Below are 17,106 nucleotides of genomic sequence, written 5' to 3'. Positions count from 1 at the left end.
AAGTCGGAGATTAAAAAATATAAAATAAATAGTATATTTAAAACATTTAAAATTAAAAAAAATATGAACATAAGAAACTATGAAGAATTTTTATTTATCAAAAACCTAATTGAACCGGTTCGACTCTATAAAACCAACCCCAAATAGCTGAATGCGTCTAAATATGATTATTCATTAAGGGTACTTATCTCTATATATTTTTATTTTTATTTAAAAAAAAAATGTTGTGTTAAATGACCTAGGCTTATATTCATCTTGTAAGTAAATTCCGTCTAAAATTGATTATTTTTTGTGTTGAATTTGGGGATTGTTTTTTGGGGCAATATGCTATAGGTTCTCCTATGAAATATTATATGTGTATAAATCTAATTGAAAAAAATTAAATTGTATGCGGGTTTATTAGTTGTAACGTGTCAGAAATACTCCTAAGAGCAACTCCAATGGAGAGGTATCAAAACAGAACATCAAATATTCAATTGATGCTTGAGATAATACTTTGACACTTTTAAAAAACTCATTTACTCTAACCCATAGGCATTACATAAATTATTATTCATATTCCATTGAAATTTATTGAAATTTTATTTCCTTTCCCGTTGAAATCGCTAGAGCTATTTTCAAGGAATATTTGATTCCTCTTTTTTTTAGGTGCATTTTTTGCACCTCAAGGAGGATGAATATCAAACTATGTTCCACTTTAGTGCTTACGTTGGAGTGAAATATTTGACTTTTGACAATCAAAGTGGTAGTTTTGTAATTTAATACTCGATTTGGTTCCCTCAATGGAATTGCTCTACAGTATATGGAAAAATAAATTCCCAACATAAAATTCCATATTATTCTCCCCTTTCATTTGAGCTATATGTACTCAATCAATCTGACCACCGTGACTGCAAATGCAAAATAAATTAAAGGTAAAAAATAATCCTATAAAATTCACCTAATGTTAGGTAGCATATATATATATATATATATATATATATATATATATATATATATATATATATATATATATATATATATATATATATATATATATATATATATATATATATATATGGGTTTATTAGGGATAACCCCCTTGTTCATATTTTCTAATGAGGTAGATCCAATTTTTTTTCCCCTTTTTGAGATAGACCCAATTTTGCCAACTTGGCAAAATATATTATATAATTTGCCTTTAATACCCCTGTTTTATTTTTAAACGGCATTTATTTCCTTTACTACGTGATTTGAGATTTGCTGATAAGTTGCCTAAAATCACGGAATAAAATTACGTGAGATCATTGGCCGTTATATCAAATCGTGTACAATATTTTTCGAAGGTTCTCTTCAGCGTTCCAGCGGTTTTTTATCGTCTTTGAAGATTTCTGCACCGTCGTTGAAATAGGATCGAATTTGAGCGTTCGTTGTTGGACGTTGTTAACCGGGTATGAATGCGTTATTCGTTTTTATTTTTCGCTCAATGTCTAGGATTGTCGATTACGGTGGTTAGAAATCGTTATTTTTTTGCGGATGATGTTTGTTTGGAAGAGGATTGACAGAGTTAGATGAGGATGGTTCACGCATATCGGACCAGAGTTGTTTTATATGAACATCGTAGTTGGTTTACGCATTCATTGAAATAACTGTCTGTTGTCGTGGAGTTCATGAGTCTGATCCCGGTCGATAGTTGGTTTATTTGTTTATAACAGCCGATTTAAGTGTGCTAGGTAGTACATTAAAATATAGTTCGTAGTTTTTTCTAAATTAGCATATGGATTTTGCATTTTAAGTTTATTTTTGATGATATTAATGTATTGTCATTCAAATGTATTTGCAGTCTATTTAATCATTTTTTAGTATTCTGCATTTTTTGTTTTGTTTCATGATTTTAGGTTTTTTCGATGGCGAACTTCGTACGGATTTTGTTGAGGTTTGGTGGGTTGGTTGCTATAAAGAGGTGTTTACGATGTAATGGCTCGGTAACTTCGGTTAAGTTTTAAATCGTTGTAATACAGTAGTATACTATTATGAATACCGTATGATACTACCATTATCATTTTATTATACTATTATGAGATTATTAATGTACTAGAGTTTTTTAACTCGACATATTGGTTTGATTGTGTTATGATGTGTTTTATGTATTTTATCAAAACCCTAGATTGAAATTATGAGATTATTAATGTACTATTTTATTGGTTATGTTGGAATACTTTACGTTGGTGTTGTTCTCAATGTTCTTGTCATTTCAGTGGTATATTGTTTGTAACACAATTCATATCACTACTATAACCGTAATATACTATCATAGCAGATTAATGTACTATATTGAAATTATTAATATACTATGTGGTTGAATAATACGGGATCCATAGTAAATAAACGAGATCCATAGTCGAATTAGATCAATAAGATAGTCTATTACATGATATAAGGAAAATTACCCTAATTGATTAGTATTTCAAGCAAACATATTATTCAGTTTCCATATATATTATTATTTTTTCATATATATTATTATTTACCTTAATCGTTTTCATATAATAAGGAAAATTACCCTAATTGATTAGTATTTCAAACAAACATATTATTCAGTTTCCATATATATTATTATTTTTCCAATAGTCAATTAACTAAATCCATAGTCGAATTAGATACATGGGATAGTCTATTAAAAGATATGAGATAGTCTATTAATTTTAAAACACAAATCCGCCGCCGTCACTTCTCAAATCTAGGGTTTTGATGATTCTTCGGCCCATAGTCGATTAACGAGATCCATAGTAAAATTATACCAGTGGGATAGTCTATTAAATGATATGGGATAATATATTAATACAGATGTAATTCGACTATGCATCTCATTAATCAACTATGGGCCGAAGAATTATCAAAACCCTAGATTTGAGTAATCCTAGATTTGAGTAACCCTAGATTGGAGCAGTGACGGCGACGGCGACGGCGGCGGCCAACGACGATAACACTTCTGGTGGATGTCTTGCCCATCAATTGTTGCAATATCACTGATTTAGTGCTCGAATTCGGTATGCGATTATAACAGATCTGCAATTACACAAACGTAATAGTCGATTTAGCCAAAACATATCAACAAATCGATGGATGATAGCGATTCAGCGAGTGGCGACGACGTACCTACGACAGCTTGCTCGGAGTGCACGAAAATCGTCGTTTCACGGCAGTGCAGACGTCTTCCCCTTTCAATCGGCCGTACCGGGAAGTTGTTCTGGGAGGTTTTGCAGTTTATTCGATAGTGGGTTTGGGATGATAGTGATTTAACGGGAAAATAAGAAGGGATTTGATTTTATTTCAAAAGGTAAAATAACGGGTTTTGTGGGATTTGATTGAGGGTAATTATGTAATTAGGAAAAGTTTGGGCTGTTATCAAAATGGCAAATATAAATTTGGGTCTACCCCTATTATTTGAATGTTTAAGGGGTTATATCTAATAGACCCTATATATATATATATATATATATATATATATATATATATATATTCAATAAAATTTATATACGGGTGACGACGGGAGGAACCAAATCATGATAATGATTTCGAAAAAACAAAATCTCAATACCAATCCATTCACTAAAATTAGAATTTCAGAACTTCTCTCAAGAAAACCACGAATGATAAACCTTTTCCAAAATTGGAAATGTTTCTATCTAAACTCGCGGAGTTCAAAAGTTCTATTTCTTAGGTGCCTATAATATAAAATACATAATAACATTGCTATTTGTAAGTGTAGTTTTGAAAACAAAAATATCGAAATCGAAATTAAACCCATATCGAAAATAGAATATAAATGTACTCCAACTTTATTCCAAAGAATCAAAAAGATCAGAAACCGAAACTTTCAAAATTTAGTGTACAAAATATTATTCTAAAATCAAAAATTTTGAATCGAAATCGACATAATTCGGAAATTTATTCCAATTTCCACCCTAAAATTCACGAGTGCAACATGTTGAAATATTATAAGTATATATCACCAAAAAGGGCAAAAACAATGATGTGGCCATTATATCTACTTATTGTGGATCTAATATTTGATTAAACACACTTGCAAGAAATTTCCCAACAGAAAAATACAGATTCATAATAAAAATAATAAAGTAGATGTCATTTTCCATATGAAAAATGGTTAAATTTTTCAATCTGCAATTTGCTAATCATCATCTCCATTTTTACCAATCAGTCAGCAATTCACAAATGACCCCAGAAATTTAAGGCTCAAATCTGGGTGGGCTCTCTCTCTCTCTCTCTCTCTCTCTCTCTCTCACACACACACACACACAGTTGCGCGTGAAAGTGTGTGTGTTGTTTTTTTTGGATATGAGCTTCTTAGGAAGATGCTGCGGAAGAAGCTCCCCACAAGTTAACGTATTTGCAAAGAGGTCCTTCAAATCTCTCAAATTTCCCGGGGAGTCCCTCGATGACATCACCTCTCCTGCTCTCGTTCATGGCATTCATGTCTTCCACTGCCCAGTAAGCCCATCAACCCCCTTTTTCTGATTTTTTTTTTTTTTTTTTTAATTTTCTTATTCTCAAATTTATACATTTGTATATTGAAATTGAAATCTGAAGTAGGTGAAGTAGTAAAATAGCGATTTTTTCGATGTGGGAATTGTCATTTTCGATTTGAATGGTGGAGATGTGGAATTTGGTTCTTGATTCTTGATTATAACCAGATGAAGTGGGAATTATGATTCTTAATTTTTTTGAATATAATTTTGAATGGATTTAGTTATCCAACATCGATGCGGAGGCGAGAATTACGATTATCGATTTTTTCCTATAACCGGGGGGAATTTCGAAGAAATTGTCACCCCATTATGCATATATGTGTACATACATTGATTCTTTGTAACCATATGTCACGTGTATATATATAAAGTTACGCAATGCTTGATATAGAAATTTGAATTTGAGTTGTTGCAAACAATCAGGATGAAGTCGGAATCGTTGCCAAATTATCGGAATGCATAGCTTCAAAGGGCGGCAACATTCTTAATGCCGATATTTTTGTGCCCGAAAAGGAGAATGTTTTCTACTCCAGAAGGTTCTTTTACTGCTATCCGTTTTGTTTTCGTGTTCTAGTGTTTCCAACTGTGTACTTGAATTCGCAGGTGTTGATCGAATGCGAGTAAATAGTTTAGAGATGTATGTTATTCACACGTGTTTCACATGTCAAAAAGTATCTTTACAGTGAGTTCGTCTTCGACCCCGCTAAATGGCCGAGGGTGCAAATGGACGAGGATTTCTCAAAGCTTTCAAAAACATTCAACGCAATGAAATCTGTCGTTCGAGTCCCCAGTCGAGATCCAAAATATAAAATCGCTGTCTTTGCTTCAAAGCAGGTACTTTTATTTTCAACAAATATGTAATCTCAATCGAAAAAAAAAAAAAAAAAAAGAACATTCTTGTTATTTTTATTACATGATGAAGATTCCCTTTTTAAATACCAGGATCATTGTCTTGCCGATTTGCTGCACGGGTGGCAGGACAAAAGGCTACCGGTAGACATTACAGCTGTCATAAGGTAATAAAATCGAAGGTTATCTATGTTTTTTTTTTCTATTTAGTTTTGATGTAGCTATTATTTTATTTAGAGTGGTTAAAAGAAGTTGCATGTTTTTTTTTACGTACGTACAGCAATCACGATAGAGGTCCAAATACGCATGTGATGCGATTTCTTGAAAGGCATGGAATTCCTTACCATTTTTTGGACTCGAATAAAGAAGACAAAAACGAAGGAGATATTTTGAATTTGGTTGAGGGTACCGACTTTCTAGTACTTGCTAGATACATGCAGGTAAATATTCTCGAATTATTTGTTTTTTTTTTTTTATTTATTTATTTCTGTAAATTGGTACTGATAATGTTATACGATGTTTGAAAAATTGGTATTCATCTGTAATGTAAATATGTTCAGACATATTTTTTGTTTGCTGACTGTACTAAAATATATCGTTTAATCGGTGCAGATACTCTCGAGAAATTTCTTACAAAGTTATGGAAAGGATATAATTAATATTCATCATGGCCTGTTGCCATCTTTCAAGGGAGGGAATCCATCGAAACAGGTCTTATTTTATCTTCGTTTTTTATTTTGTTTCCGATGTTTTATTTTGAGTATACATAATTTTTTTTTATGTTGAAATAAAATTTCACAGGCGTTCGATGCTGGTGTGAAATTAATCGGTGCAACAACTCATTTTGTGACCGAAGAACTTGATGAAGGCCCCATTATCGAGCAAATGGTAATCATGATTTTCCTTCAGTTGTAGCTTTCATTATTAATTAGATAAATATGCAAAAAAAAAAAAAAAAAAACTCGTATTTATAATATTTGAAGATGCTTATATGTTTGTATGTAATAATTGTGTCAGGTGGAGAGAGTTTCACACAGGGATAATCTACGAAGTTTCGTGCAGAAATCGGAGAATTTGGAGAAGCAATGCCTTGCAAAAGCAATTAAGTCATACTGCGAACTGCGTGTATTGCCTTACGAGAAAAACAAGACCGTTGTTTTTTGAGAAACCTGTATGTATTCCCCATTTATCTCATTCTTGATACAACTTCAATACTTTTTAATCAGAACCCATTTTTTTTTTCTGCATATTGAGTTCAAATTTAATTTTCTTATTCAAATCCATCTCTCGTTCTTGTTACGAGTTCTTCCGTAAAAACATGAAGAGAAAAGGGAAAGTTAGTTACACTAGTAGTTTGCTTCGATATCATTTCTGATATGCCATTGACTGCTCGAGTTTTGGCGACGCTGAGTTAAGGTCAAATTACGAAAAACCCCCTCTTGTTTGTGTAATTACAACCACCCCTCAACTATGAGTCTTCTCACACGTTCACTCTTATGGTATTAAATTCGACATAATCTTCTAGATTCCATAGAATGTTCTCTAGTTTCTACTCGTTTTGTGCAATAACCGATGCACCACAATCTGATATTTACAAGCCAAAAGACACGTCTTATGATTATCTTGTTTCAAAATGTGGAGCTCGAATGGGGTAAAACGGGTACAAACTGAAGTATATTCCACATAATCTAAAAGATTCTATTAAATTTGACACTGCAAGGGTGGACGTGTAAGTAGATTCATAGTTGAGGGGGTGATTGTAATTACCGAAATAGGTGGCCGTAATTTAACCTTTTTTTTGTTATAAAAAGAAAATTTACATTAACCAGGCACTGTTACAAACAAGTGTTCAATTTATATTATAAAAAAAGAAACTCGAACAAAATTTGTCTGCCTAAAAGTATGATTTAAATGGTGTTGTTGATATTCAAATTTCTTAGGGAATTCTGAGCCTCTTCGAATCGTCTTCTTCGTTGAAGAAGCTGTTGAATTCCGATGCACCATTTCTGTTTATGAACTCTGTTCTTACACTTGAACTCAAACATACCCTTTGCAGTTTTCACCCCAAAATAAACTTCCATATTTTCTCTTTCTTTTCTGAACGGCCATCTGTCGCTCTCGTCAATCACTTCGTACACAATACCTGCAAAATTTTGGCGAAACATCGATTCTTGATTATTATTTCTTCTTCATATGCATCTAGTTGTAAACTTCTTAGTCAAATAATCGGAAAAAATAAAATAAAATTATTTACATTTATTATTCTTGGAAAATGCTCCACCGACGTGTTTGCTCTTCAACTTCATTGTAACCTGGAAATCACTCGTTTTAGTAATCGATAAATATATGAATTTTGTAGGTGCAGATAAATCAATATACAGTAGAACCTCGATAAATTAATAACCTCGCTTAAATAATAGTTTTTTTTTTTATCCCGACTTGGTAAAAACCTACTAAATTATTAATTCGATAATTTAATATTTCACTAAATTAATAGAATTTTGCTAATCCCGACTGTATTAATTTATAGAGATTTAATTGTAATATAATATTTTGTTGTATATATCACCTGGAATGCCTTGTTGATGTATACGGATACCTTTTTCCATCTTAGGACACCTAAGAAATTCGAAAAATCAATAACTCGATTTACCGGCTTTAAAAAAAAAAAAAAAAATTATTCGATAACTTGAATTTAGAAGTATTACCTTTTGAAGTGAGTTGCAGTAAATCACCTACACACGGAAGATCATCTTCTTCGATATCACTCCGAAAAGTCGATGGAGATTGAGATTGAAAATCTGCTAAATTCCTTTCGTATGGACTTATAGTCGCACTCCGTTTTCCTTCCTTAGGTAATCTTTCTCTCAGAGCCGCTTCTCCTCTCAAAGCTATTCAAGAAAGTCGAATTATTCTCCATATGTATGTATGTATGTATGTATGTATGTATGTATGTATGTATGTATGCATGTATGTATGTATGTATGTACCGGTGGCTGCGGCTGCTGTTAGAGTTGAAAGATGACTGGCGGTTTGAATGGCGAGCGCCGATCGGACAACTGAGTCGACAGAATCTTGATCGGCACCGGATGACTCGGCCAACTCAATGCAGTACGAGGCTAAGAGCTCGGTTGCTGATGTCAGCGCCGAGCTCATCTTCGAGGTCGGGCCTGCTTTTGATCTCTCGGCTGAAGCAGCGGAGGCTAAGGCTGCTGCTAGTCCTGCAACCGAGAGAACTGCGTGCGTGTGCGCGTTTTCCATGCGCGCCTTATCCTTCTTCCTTTTCACATCATTGTTGTTGCCTTCTTTGTGATGGAACAATAGTCTTCCGATTGGTCCGCCTCTTATTCTTTCGGTTATTCGGTTGCCCGACTGTGTGAAGATGTATTTGCTCAATTGTTAGTGTGTTGGAATAGGAAAAATCGGGATAAAAGTGGTATTTTCGATTCGTTCGTAGATTCTTAATATTGGTGAACTACTATCTATGCGTTTGTGTTTGTGTTTGTGTTTGAGAGAGAGAGAGAGAGAGAGAGAATTGGTGAAGTATACTATCTATGGCTATGTTTTTGGTAAGCTTTTCGAATTATTTTCACACTTTTCCCAAAATGAAAATTATCTTTCTACAATATTTTCAAAAACTTTTCCCAAAAACAATTCAAATATTTCTCTCTCTAACAAACATGATTTGACCGCTACAGTATAAATTGTCTTCACTAAAATCACTTTATTTTTCAAATTCTTCTTCCAAAATACCTTTTTTCCAACACCTTTCAGACATGATTTGACTTGCTACAGTACAAATTGTCTCCTCTCAAAACACAAACAAACTTTATTTTATTTCGAAATTCTTCTCCCAAAACATCTTTCTCCAGAATAAAATGGAAATGTAAGCCCAAAAGCTTACCAAACTATGTTTTTGTGTGTGTGTGTGTGTGTGTGTGTGTGTGTGTGTGTGAGAGAGAGAGAGAGAGAGAGAGAGAGAGAGACTTACATGTAGATGATGTGATACAAGTGGTGTTTGAGGATGGAGGGAGAGATTATTAATGTTTTCAAATAAAGGAGGTTGAGTATTAACAATGTGCTTTTTCTTCGCGAGAGCTTTCGTGATTTCGTTAGCAGAGAGGCTCCAAGATCTCGACAAAAACTCCATCGGCTCGTTCGGCGTCTCCGGCTGAGCTATCGCAGCTAACTCCATCTCAATTGCTTCGTCTTCGTCTACATTTTTAAGCCAGTACGGGATACTACTACTCTCCTTTTCCATTTCATACATCATCACTCTTATAATATCTATATATATATATATATATATATATATATATATATATATATATATATATATATATATATATATATATATATATATATATATATATGCTAGAAAAATTAACGATTTCGAATGCTGCTTTCTTGTGTGTGATCTGTGTATCGTGTTAGCATTCTTGAGACAGATATCTGAAGTTCGATACGTATTTATAGGTTTACGCAGGAGAGACGACACAATGCTTGGAACCCGTACGATGAATAGTTGAATATTGTCGATTCGTGTATGCTTTTTAGCAGACACCTATGTTTTATTTGGGACAGAGTAATTAAAACTAAACATAGGATAATACATATATTTCAAATGCATTTTTAATTTTTTTTTTAAATAATTAAAAAAACATGAAAAAGTTTAATGTGCATGTTCTCAGGATGAGGTTTCAAGGTTCAGACATAAGATATTATGTTTGTTTTGGTTTTGGACCAAACATACATTTGTCCTTATTTCAAGGGGGAATGGTTTCTTCATGTTCATGCAACTTTCTTTTTGGTCAAAGTATTATCAAAATTTGGTCTTTTTTTAATTAAATGTTGCTGGATTCAAGGTCACCTATTCGGGTCGGGTCAAACTCACCCATCATTTAATTAACATATTCTTTAGTTGAGAATTGAGATGGTGATTAGTTAATTTAAGATCGATCCACCAAAATTATGGATTGATTTTTTTTTTTTTTTTTTTAATGATTAAATCCAGACAAGCTTAATGACTTGGTTATTTGGAATTTGAAATATCTCCTTTTACTAGACGTGTAAATTGGACGGATTGCCTCATAATTAATCCTTTTGGAAAAATACTTTTTTTTTTTTCCGGAATTGAAAATTAGCTCCAATTCCGTCCCAATAAAAAAAGGGAAAAGAATTAGTACCGGAGTTTCGGAAATTGGAATGAAAAAACTTGTTCCAAAATCAGAAAATTTTGGATTTGAATCGGCGGATTTTAAAATTTTCTAATTTTTGGTCACCAAAATATAAAATACATAATAATATTTGTATTTTAAGTGTAGCATTCGGAAGGAAAAAAATAAATCAGAATCTCCAGAACTTATATCATAATCTCGTATTCTTCCAATTCCGATCCAAATAATTTCGAAAGAATTGGAACACGGATTTCGGATTGAAAATATTGTTCCAAAATCGAAAAATTTCAGATAGAAATCGGGAATCTTGTTCCATTTTCCACCCCTGCCCCCTACCATCTAAATGCACCTTAATATCAAATTGGATAAGAGTTTGAAAATAAATAATACCCCAATACTAATATATTAAGTCGAAAACGCGACTATGAAAATGCCAATTGAACGAATACGGAGTGGGTATCGCAAAATATTTACTTGCCCTTGCTAAAGGGTAGATTTGTTCGACCCTACACCAGGTGAAAAACACCGTGTGGGTCTTCTGCTACCACGTGTCTTTTTTTTGTATTTTATAATAGATTCTCCGCTAGGGTTTACCTGTAGGGGTTTTAGAAAAATAAAAAAAAGAACACGTGGCAGCAGAAGACCCACCCGGTGTAGGGTAGAAGGAACCCTAAAGGGTACCGCATCTAACCAAGTACCCGCAAAAGTATTTGTTTTCTCTCAAATTATCATTTGAATATTCTTTCAAATTCATTTTTATTTATAATATAATTGATTTATAAAACTAAGAAACAATGTACAGTTAAACCTCTATAAATTAATATAGTCTGGACCAGTAAAATTTTATTAATTTAGCAAAATATTCAATTATCGAACTAATAATTTAATATGTGTTTATTGAGTGGGATCAAGAGAAATTATTACTTAAACGATATTATTAATTTATCAAATATTAATTTATTGAAGTTCTATTGTATACATATATTGAAGGAGTTAAACTTGTGATCCATGTTCCGAATTCCAAAACATATGGTACATTTTACAATGTAGCATTTAGGCTATATATTATTTGTGTTAGAGATTTTACATTTTTTTTTTAATTTGTAATAGAGTAGATTAATGAAAGTGGTGGTTGTAAAAAGTTTGGTTGGTCGGCAAAATGATGTTTATTTATGATTAAATGTGCTTAGAAGATATCCATGCGCAGTGCACGAGGTGACAAGCACGTGCCATTTTTTGGGAGGCTCCAAAACCCTACGACATCTTTTAAGTTGGACTCAAAAGTTGGGGTATTGGTTTTCGTTATATGCTCATCCTTGATCCTTATACTACCTTTCTGTTTGTAAATGATCCTTTTTAAAAGGCAAAAAGGTGGAGAAATTAAAGTCTTTATCGCACAACGGCTCTCTCCGAGCTCGGCACCTACTCCTCTTCCTTTCTTTCGAGCTGATATGTACTAATGGGCTCTTACCAACACATGCGATCTGACCTTTTTGCCACTACGTTCTCTTTGCTGGCGAATACTTCAGTCCATCTCGATTCTCACCATTCACTGAGACTTGGCCCAACGGGTTGTCGCTCATCTTGATTTTGGGCTTAGCTCTTATCATTCATTGGGCCTTGGCCCACAAGTTTTGAATATGGGGAGTTCGGTCCAATAGTGTCCAACTGAACCCCATCATCTACTCCCTCTTATTGTCTAGTGAACCTAGCGAAGTGGTTCGCTGGAGAATAACGAATGAAGTGTAGTAATCCATCTGGCCTTCTATCAATGCATCTAATGTTTTTTTTTTTTTTATCTTAAGTAATTTGTTTTGGCTCGCTTTTCTACAAAATCTCTCCAAACACAAACATAGTAGTGGCATTTCAAGGTACTTCAACCATTGTGAGCAAATAAGTTCATTTTAGGATTAAGGCTTCAAGGTGTTTCAACCTTTGCATTTAAGCTATAAACCGTGTGTATTTGTTTATGGGCTAGGGTCTCAAGGTTTTCTCAATCCTCGCATTTAGGTCGCAAACCATGTGCATTTGTTTCAGGGCTAGGGCCTCAAGGTGTTTCAACCTAGGCGAGCATGTATATTTGTTTTAGGGTCGAAACCACAAGGCGTCTTAATCTAGACGAGCAACTTCATTTGTTTTAGAATCGATTCACGCTTTATATAGACTCTGAGGTATACCCTGAGTATTCGTTTACATCTTTTGATCTTGATAGATTTTTTTTATATTTGGATCGAAAAGAGAAAAAATAAAATAAATAAGAAGAGTAAGGATGCACAAAAATCATTAAATAAAAAGAAAATAGACACAATAAACTATGACTTATTCACATTTTTAATTTATTTGAAGTTCGCGAAACACACAGCTCTTTTGTTGAGCACAAAATAGAACTTACACAACTTTTATAATATTTAACAAAACACCATATAAAAAAAAAAAAAAAAAAAAAAAAGAACCACAATTATTTAAAAAAAGAAAAATACATTAAACAAATAGAAATATTTCAGATTTATGCATAATCCTCGGAATTTGGGATTGGAGAATGAGTTCCAATAAAAATATCACCATAGACTAGACCCGCTAGCCCGCCACCGATAAGTGGGCCCACCCAATAGATCCAGTTTTGTGAAAAGTCAGCGCTTGCAACAGCGGGTCCAAATGATCGGGCCGGGTTCATCGATCCACCGCTAAATGGGCCGGCTGCTAGAATGTTGGCCCCCACAATGAACCCAATTGCAATGGGGGCGATTACCCCCAATGAGCCCTTTTTGGGATCTGCAGCTGTGGCGTATACAGTGTACACCAGTCCAAAGGTTATGATAATTTCCATTACTACCCCTTGAATTGCACCCATTCCAGATGCAACCCCATGAGTTGGGATAGACTGTACCACAAAAATAATATATATTAGAGAAAAAAGGTTAAATATATTATTTAAAAATGTAAAATAAATATTCTTTTAACCTTTCAATCTAAATGCATTGGGTGAAATTCGCACATATCATATTGGCATTAGAACATTCGAAAAAATTAATATTCTACTTCGGAAGCGAAAAACTTATTTCAAATTCGTTTCAGAAGTTTTTGAAAAAAAATGGAATTAAAGTGAAGAAATTTGTCCAAAACCATCTTCTATGTTTCAAAACCGGTGAAAATTGGAAATTTCAATTTTTTATTCACCCGTAATGTAATACATAATAATAATAATGTAAGTGTAAGTTCGAAAAGTTCAAAGCGGACCTGAAAATCGAGAATCTAAATATATTCCAAATTCAACATAGAAGAATTTGAAAAAAAAAATTAAAAAATAGATTGGAATGAAAATGTTGTTCTTAAATCGAAACAATATTGATCAGAAAATCAACCTTATTCAAAAAAAAAAAAAAAATTAATTATGCCAATTTTTACCTCTACTAAATGAATGTAACAAATTAGTTGAGAATTATCTTCTTAGTCCAAATAATATTTAGCTAAATGTAGAATATTGAAAATTTGCCTAAACATTCGAATTTGAGGAAATGATACACATACCAAGCCACCGGTAACGAATTTAAGGAGGAGACAAGCGACGATGGAGCCAAGGCATTGTGCAATCCAATAGAAGAGGCCGGTTATGATGGTGATGTTGCCTCCAATGGCCAATCCGAATGTGACAGCCGGATTTAGATGGCCGCCGGAGACATTGGCTGCCATGGACACTCCCACGAACAGTGCGAATGCGTGAGCTACTGCCACTGCCACCAGGCCCGCTGGGTCCAGATCCGCGTCGGACGTAAGCTTGTCTACATGAAACACAACATTAAAAATTATATTGAAGAATATTGAAAAACAATGCTCTACTATCGAACGTGAAAAAGAGTAAATTTATTGTATCCAATGAACTTTTACATGCAACCTTCTTGGTGAAAATTATTAATTAGGAGTTGAACATGATATTTTCTCATTTTCCTAAATTTTCACAAGTGAAATGTGATAAAAGAAAAAAGAAAAGAAAAGGAGAATAATGAAGAGACGACTTACTATAAGCAATGGCAGAACCAACACCAGCGAAAACGAAAAGAAGTGTGGCGATAAATTCCGCAACGTAACTCTTAATCGATGCAACACTCAAAGAGTCACCAAAGCTACCAAAACCTATTTTCACCATTGTTATTTGTTTCAAAGTTTCAAAGCCAAAGGCTGAATTTCACAAAGAAGAAAAAAAAGAGAATTAGTTTGAGTTACTAAAAGAGTTGGTTGAGTATTAGGCTTGGATAGGGCAATGACATTATATAGTGCAATTAGTATTTTGATATTACCGACTTTGGCCCTACCTAAGCTGGATTGAAGCCACTCATTGGCGCCGCCCAACCGCCCCTAATATAATTTATGAACCAAAATATATTAAGGTTAGTTCACATGCAATATCCAAAAAAAAAAAAAAAAACAATGAAAGGATAAAACTATGAAAAAATTACTACTGTGGCCGATAGAGGTACCGCTCGTTAGTTTTTCCGTCAAAGTTAATTGTGAATGTAAAATTTTAAGGGGTATTTGCAAAAAACAAAGGAAACATGTCAGCACAAGGGGTCATGTGCGAAATATAGTATTTTGATGTTTGACATGCATGGTTAATTTTAACGAAAAAATTAACGAAAATCACATCCATTAATGACAAAAAGATTATGTGCTAATATTACGAGTACATGAATCAAAAAGTTTGTAAACCATAGTGGTGAAATGTTATTTACTCAAATAATAATGTCAGTTCAACACCTTTTCTTTATCATAATTATTATCATCTTTATCATCCTTAACTGCTCACTAAGAAATAGTGATTTGATAAACGTTGTCACTTTCAACCCAAGTCCCAATCTGATGGGCATATGATTGGATTTTCATTTACCATTTACCAAATAGAAAAAAGTGGTCGGCTCCTAATAATTGTTTTAAGACAAGTCTATCATATATGATATAAAATATTAAATATTTAGTATTCTAATAGACTGAGGGTTCGTTCGTTTATCGCTATAGAGTGCTGCTAACTAAATAGTAAGGGCTAATAACATGTTTGGTTGGTAAGATTCACACTTGCTAAAATCAAAGTCCGTTAGTAAATGCTACTAGTTTATTAAATTAGTAGCACCCCTACCCCTGAGATTAAGGACTCGTTCGGTTATCGCTATAAGGTGCTACTGACTAAATAGTAGGGGTTAATAACATATTCGGTTGGCAAGATTCACACTTTCTCAAACCCGCAACTAAAATCAAAGCCCGCTAGTAAATGCTACTAGTTCATTAAATTAGTAGCACCCCTACCCATGAGATTAATTTTATAGGGGACGACTAAAAAGGAAAAATACAATTTTATTCTTAAAATCATATTTTATTATTATAAACTAAGTGGTTTTATAGAGAATTCATATATAATAAATTATTTTAACAAATTTAATAGAAAATTTAATTTTAGAAACCGAACATGCTATTAACTAAATAGTTAATTAGTGAGTAGGGAGTTAATCCAATTTCATGTAATCCAATATATGTAACCGAACGAGCCCTAATTTTATAGGGGGTGACTAAAAAGGAAAAATACAATTATATCCTTAAGATCATATTTTATTATTGTAAACTAAGTGGTTTTATAGATAATTCATATATAATAACTTATTTTCACAAATTTAATAGAAAATCTAATCTAAGAAACCGAACATGCTATTAACTAAATAATTAATTAGTCAGTAGGGAGTTAATGTCGTCGCCGCTCCGGGATTGGACGGGTTGGTTTTCGTGGCAATCTTGCTTCGTTTCGTGCGCCTACCTCACGCTTCAAGAGGTAAAGTTTCGAATCCGTAGTTATTCGATATTGATTTAATTTAGATTAAATATGTATGTTCGTATCATAGTATATTGTATGAATTTATATGTATTATGTGATTACATGAAATTCGTAATTTATTGCGAGCATGATTAATTGATTTAATGCGAGCATGTTAGTTGATTTAATGTCGATTAAATAATTTGCATGTATGTTGTTTTTAATTTTGCTGGAAGCGCAAAGGTACGCAATTAATTGTTTACAATTATCGGGCATGTGATTTAAATTCGCATAAAAAATTTGTTTTCCGCTGCGTACACGTGTCTGATTCCCAACAGTTGGGGGACGTCTCAACACCAATATCCATTACTATGATATGAGAATTCTTGCCAGTTATAGTGGCATTAATGAAATACATATTTGGATGAGAAAATCATTGATGATTATATGGTAGCTACCGAGACCATTGAAAATCGAACCATTATGTGCCAATAAATAGATGATTGGCAAATAAATCATGGTTAGCTTGCTCTCTAAGTGAATAGAGAGGCATTTGAGATTATTAGTAGTCAATTTTGTTGTTGTACCGATATAATATCTTAAAATTTTGAAAATTCTTTTTGAATGAATATTCATGTACCAAATTGAATTTGATAATATTGAGTTTGAAAATAAAGTGGACATGTAGTCTTAAATACTCCATCCACATTGTGAAACTCAAAAGCGCGCATTTTGTCCATGTAGGACATTTTTTTTT

The 17,106-nt window shown here is 33.2% G+C and overlaps 3 protein-coding genes across 4 annotated transcripts; 1 reads left to right on the top strand and 2 right to left on the bottom strand.

Moving 5' to 3' along the window:
* Window positions 1-3,950: 3,950 nt before the first annotated feature.
* Window positions 3,951-6,625, top strand: LOC105948687 (Formyl transferase). 2 transcript variants are annotated; one of them, XM_088819256.1, is made up of 9 exons: window positions 4,097-4,246; window positions 4,303-4,491; window positions 4,953-5,065; window positions 5,213-5,363; window positions 5,472-5,545; window positions 5,659-5,818; window positions 5,991-6,089; window positions 6,180-6,266; window positions 6,396-6,625. In XM_088819256.1, the coding sequence occupies exons 2-9, from the start codon at window positions 4,339-4,341 to the stop codon at window positions 6,540-6,542; spliced, it is 984 nt and encodes a 327-aa protein (XP_088675382.1). In that variant the 5' UTR covers window positions 4,097-4,246; window positions 4,303-4,338; the 3' UTR covers window positions 6,543-6,625. The 2 variants fall into 2 exon arrangements, with proteins under 2 accessions (XP_012827372.1, XP_088675382.1); XM_012971918.2 differs by having other exon boundaries at window positions 3,951-4,491.
* A 586-nt stretch (window positions 6,626-7,211) lies between these two features.
* LOC105948627 (auxin canalization protein (DUF828)) lies at window positions 7,212-9,639 on the bottom strand. The gene is made up of 6 exons (XM_088819250.1): window positions 9,370-9,639; window positions 8,369-8,750; window positions 8,087-8,269; window positions 7,948-7,997; window positions 7,633-7,690; window positions 7,212-7,521 (listed from the first exon to the last, which is right to left on the bottom strand). The coding sequence occupies exons 1-6, from the start codon at window positions 9,637-9,639 to the stop codon at window positions 7,286-7,288; spliced, it is 1,179 nt and encodes a 392-aa protein (XP_088675376.1). The 3' UTR covers window positions 7,212-7,285.
* A 3,180-nt stretch (window positions 9,640-12,819) lies between these two features.
* Window positions 12,820-14,801, bottom strand: TIP2;2 (tonoplast intrinsic protein 2;2). Its single transcript, XM_012971915.2, has 3 exons — window positions 14,573-14,801; window positions 14,084-14,334; window positions 12,820-13,436 (listed from the first exon to the last, which is right to left on the bottom strand). The coding sequence occupies exons 1-3, from the start codon at window positions 14,697-14,699 to the stop codon at window positions 13,062-13,064; spliced, it is 753 nt and encodes a 250-aa protein (XP_012827369.1). The 5' UTR covers window positions 14,700-14,801; the 3' UTR covers window positions 12,820-13,061.
* Between the last annotated feature and the right edge of the window lie 2,305 nt (window positions 14,802-17,106).

The sequence above is a fragment of the Erythranthe guttata genome, chromosome 1 (genome assembly GCF_056151865.1).
Source record: "Erythranthe guttata isolate IM_541 chromosome 1, IM_541, whole genome shotgun sequence".
Lineage (NCBI taxonomy): Eukaryota > Viridiplantae > Streptophyta > Magnoliopsida > Lamiales > Phrymaceae > Erythranthe > Erythranthe guttata.
Note: the sequence above shows the minus strand (reverse complement) of the source record. Positions and strands in the feature narration are given on the sequence as shown.

Bases quoted from the DNA above. Each gene is read 5' to 3' on its own strand.
- LOC105948687 (XM_012971918.2), top strand. From the start codon at position 4,339: ATGAGCTTCTTAGGAAGATGCTGCGGAAGAAGCTCCCCACAAGTTAAC. The intron at 5,546-5,658 runs GTAATAAAATCG...ACGTACGTACAG, and splicing joins GACATTACAGCTGTCATAAG to CAATCACGATAGAGGTCCAA. The intron at 6,090-6,179 runs GTCTTATTTTAT...AAAATTTCACAG, and splicing joins GAGGGAATCCATCGAAACAG to GCGTTCGATGCTGGTGTGAA.
- LOC105948627 (XM_088819250.1), bottom strand. From the start codon at position 9,639: ATGGAAAAGGAGAGTAGTAGTATCCCGTACTGGCTTAAAAATGTAGAC. The intron at 7,691-7,947 runs GTGATATATACA...AGTGATTTCCAG, and splicing joins ACATCAACAAGGCATTCCAG to GTTACAATGAAGTTGAAGAG. The intron at 7,522-7,632 runs GTAAATAATTTT...AAAATTTTGCAG, and splicing joins ATTTTCCAAGAATAATAAAT to GTATTGTGTACGAAGTGATT.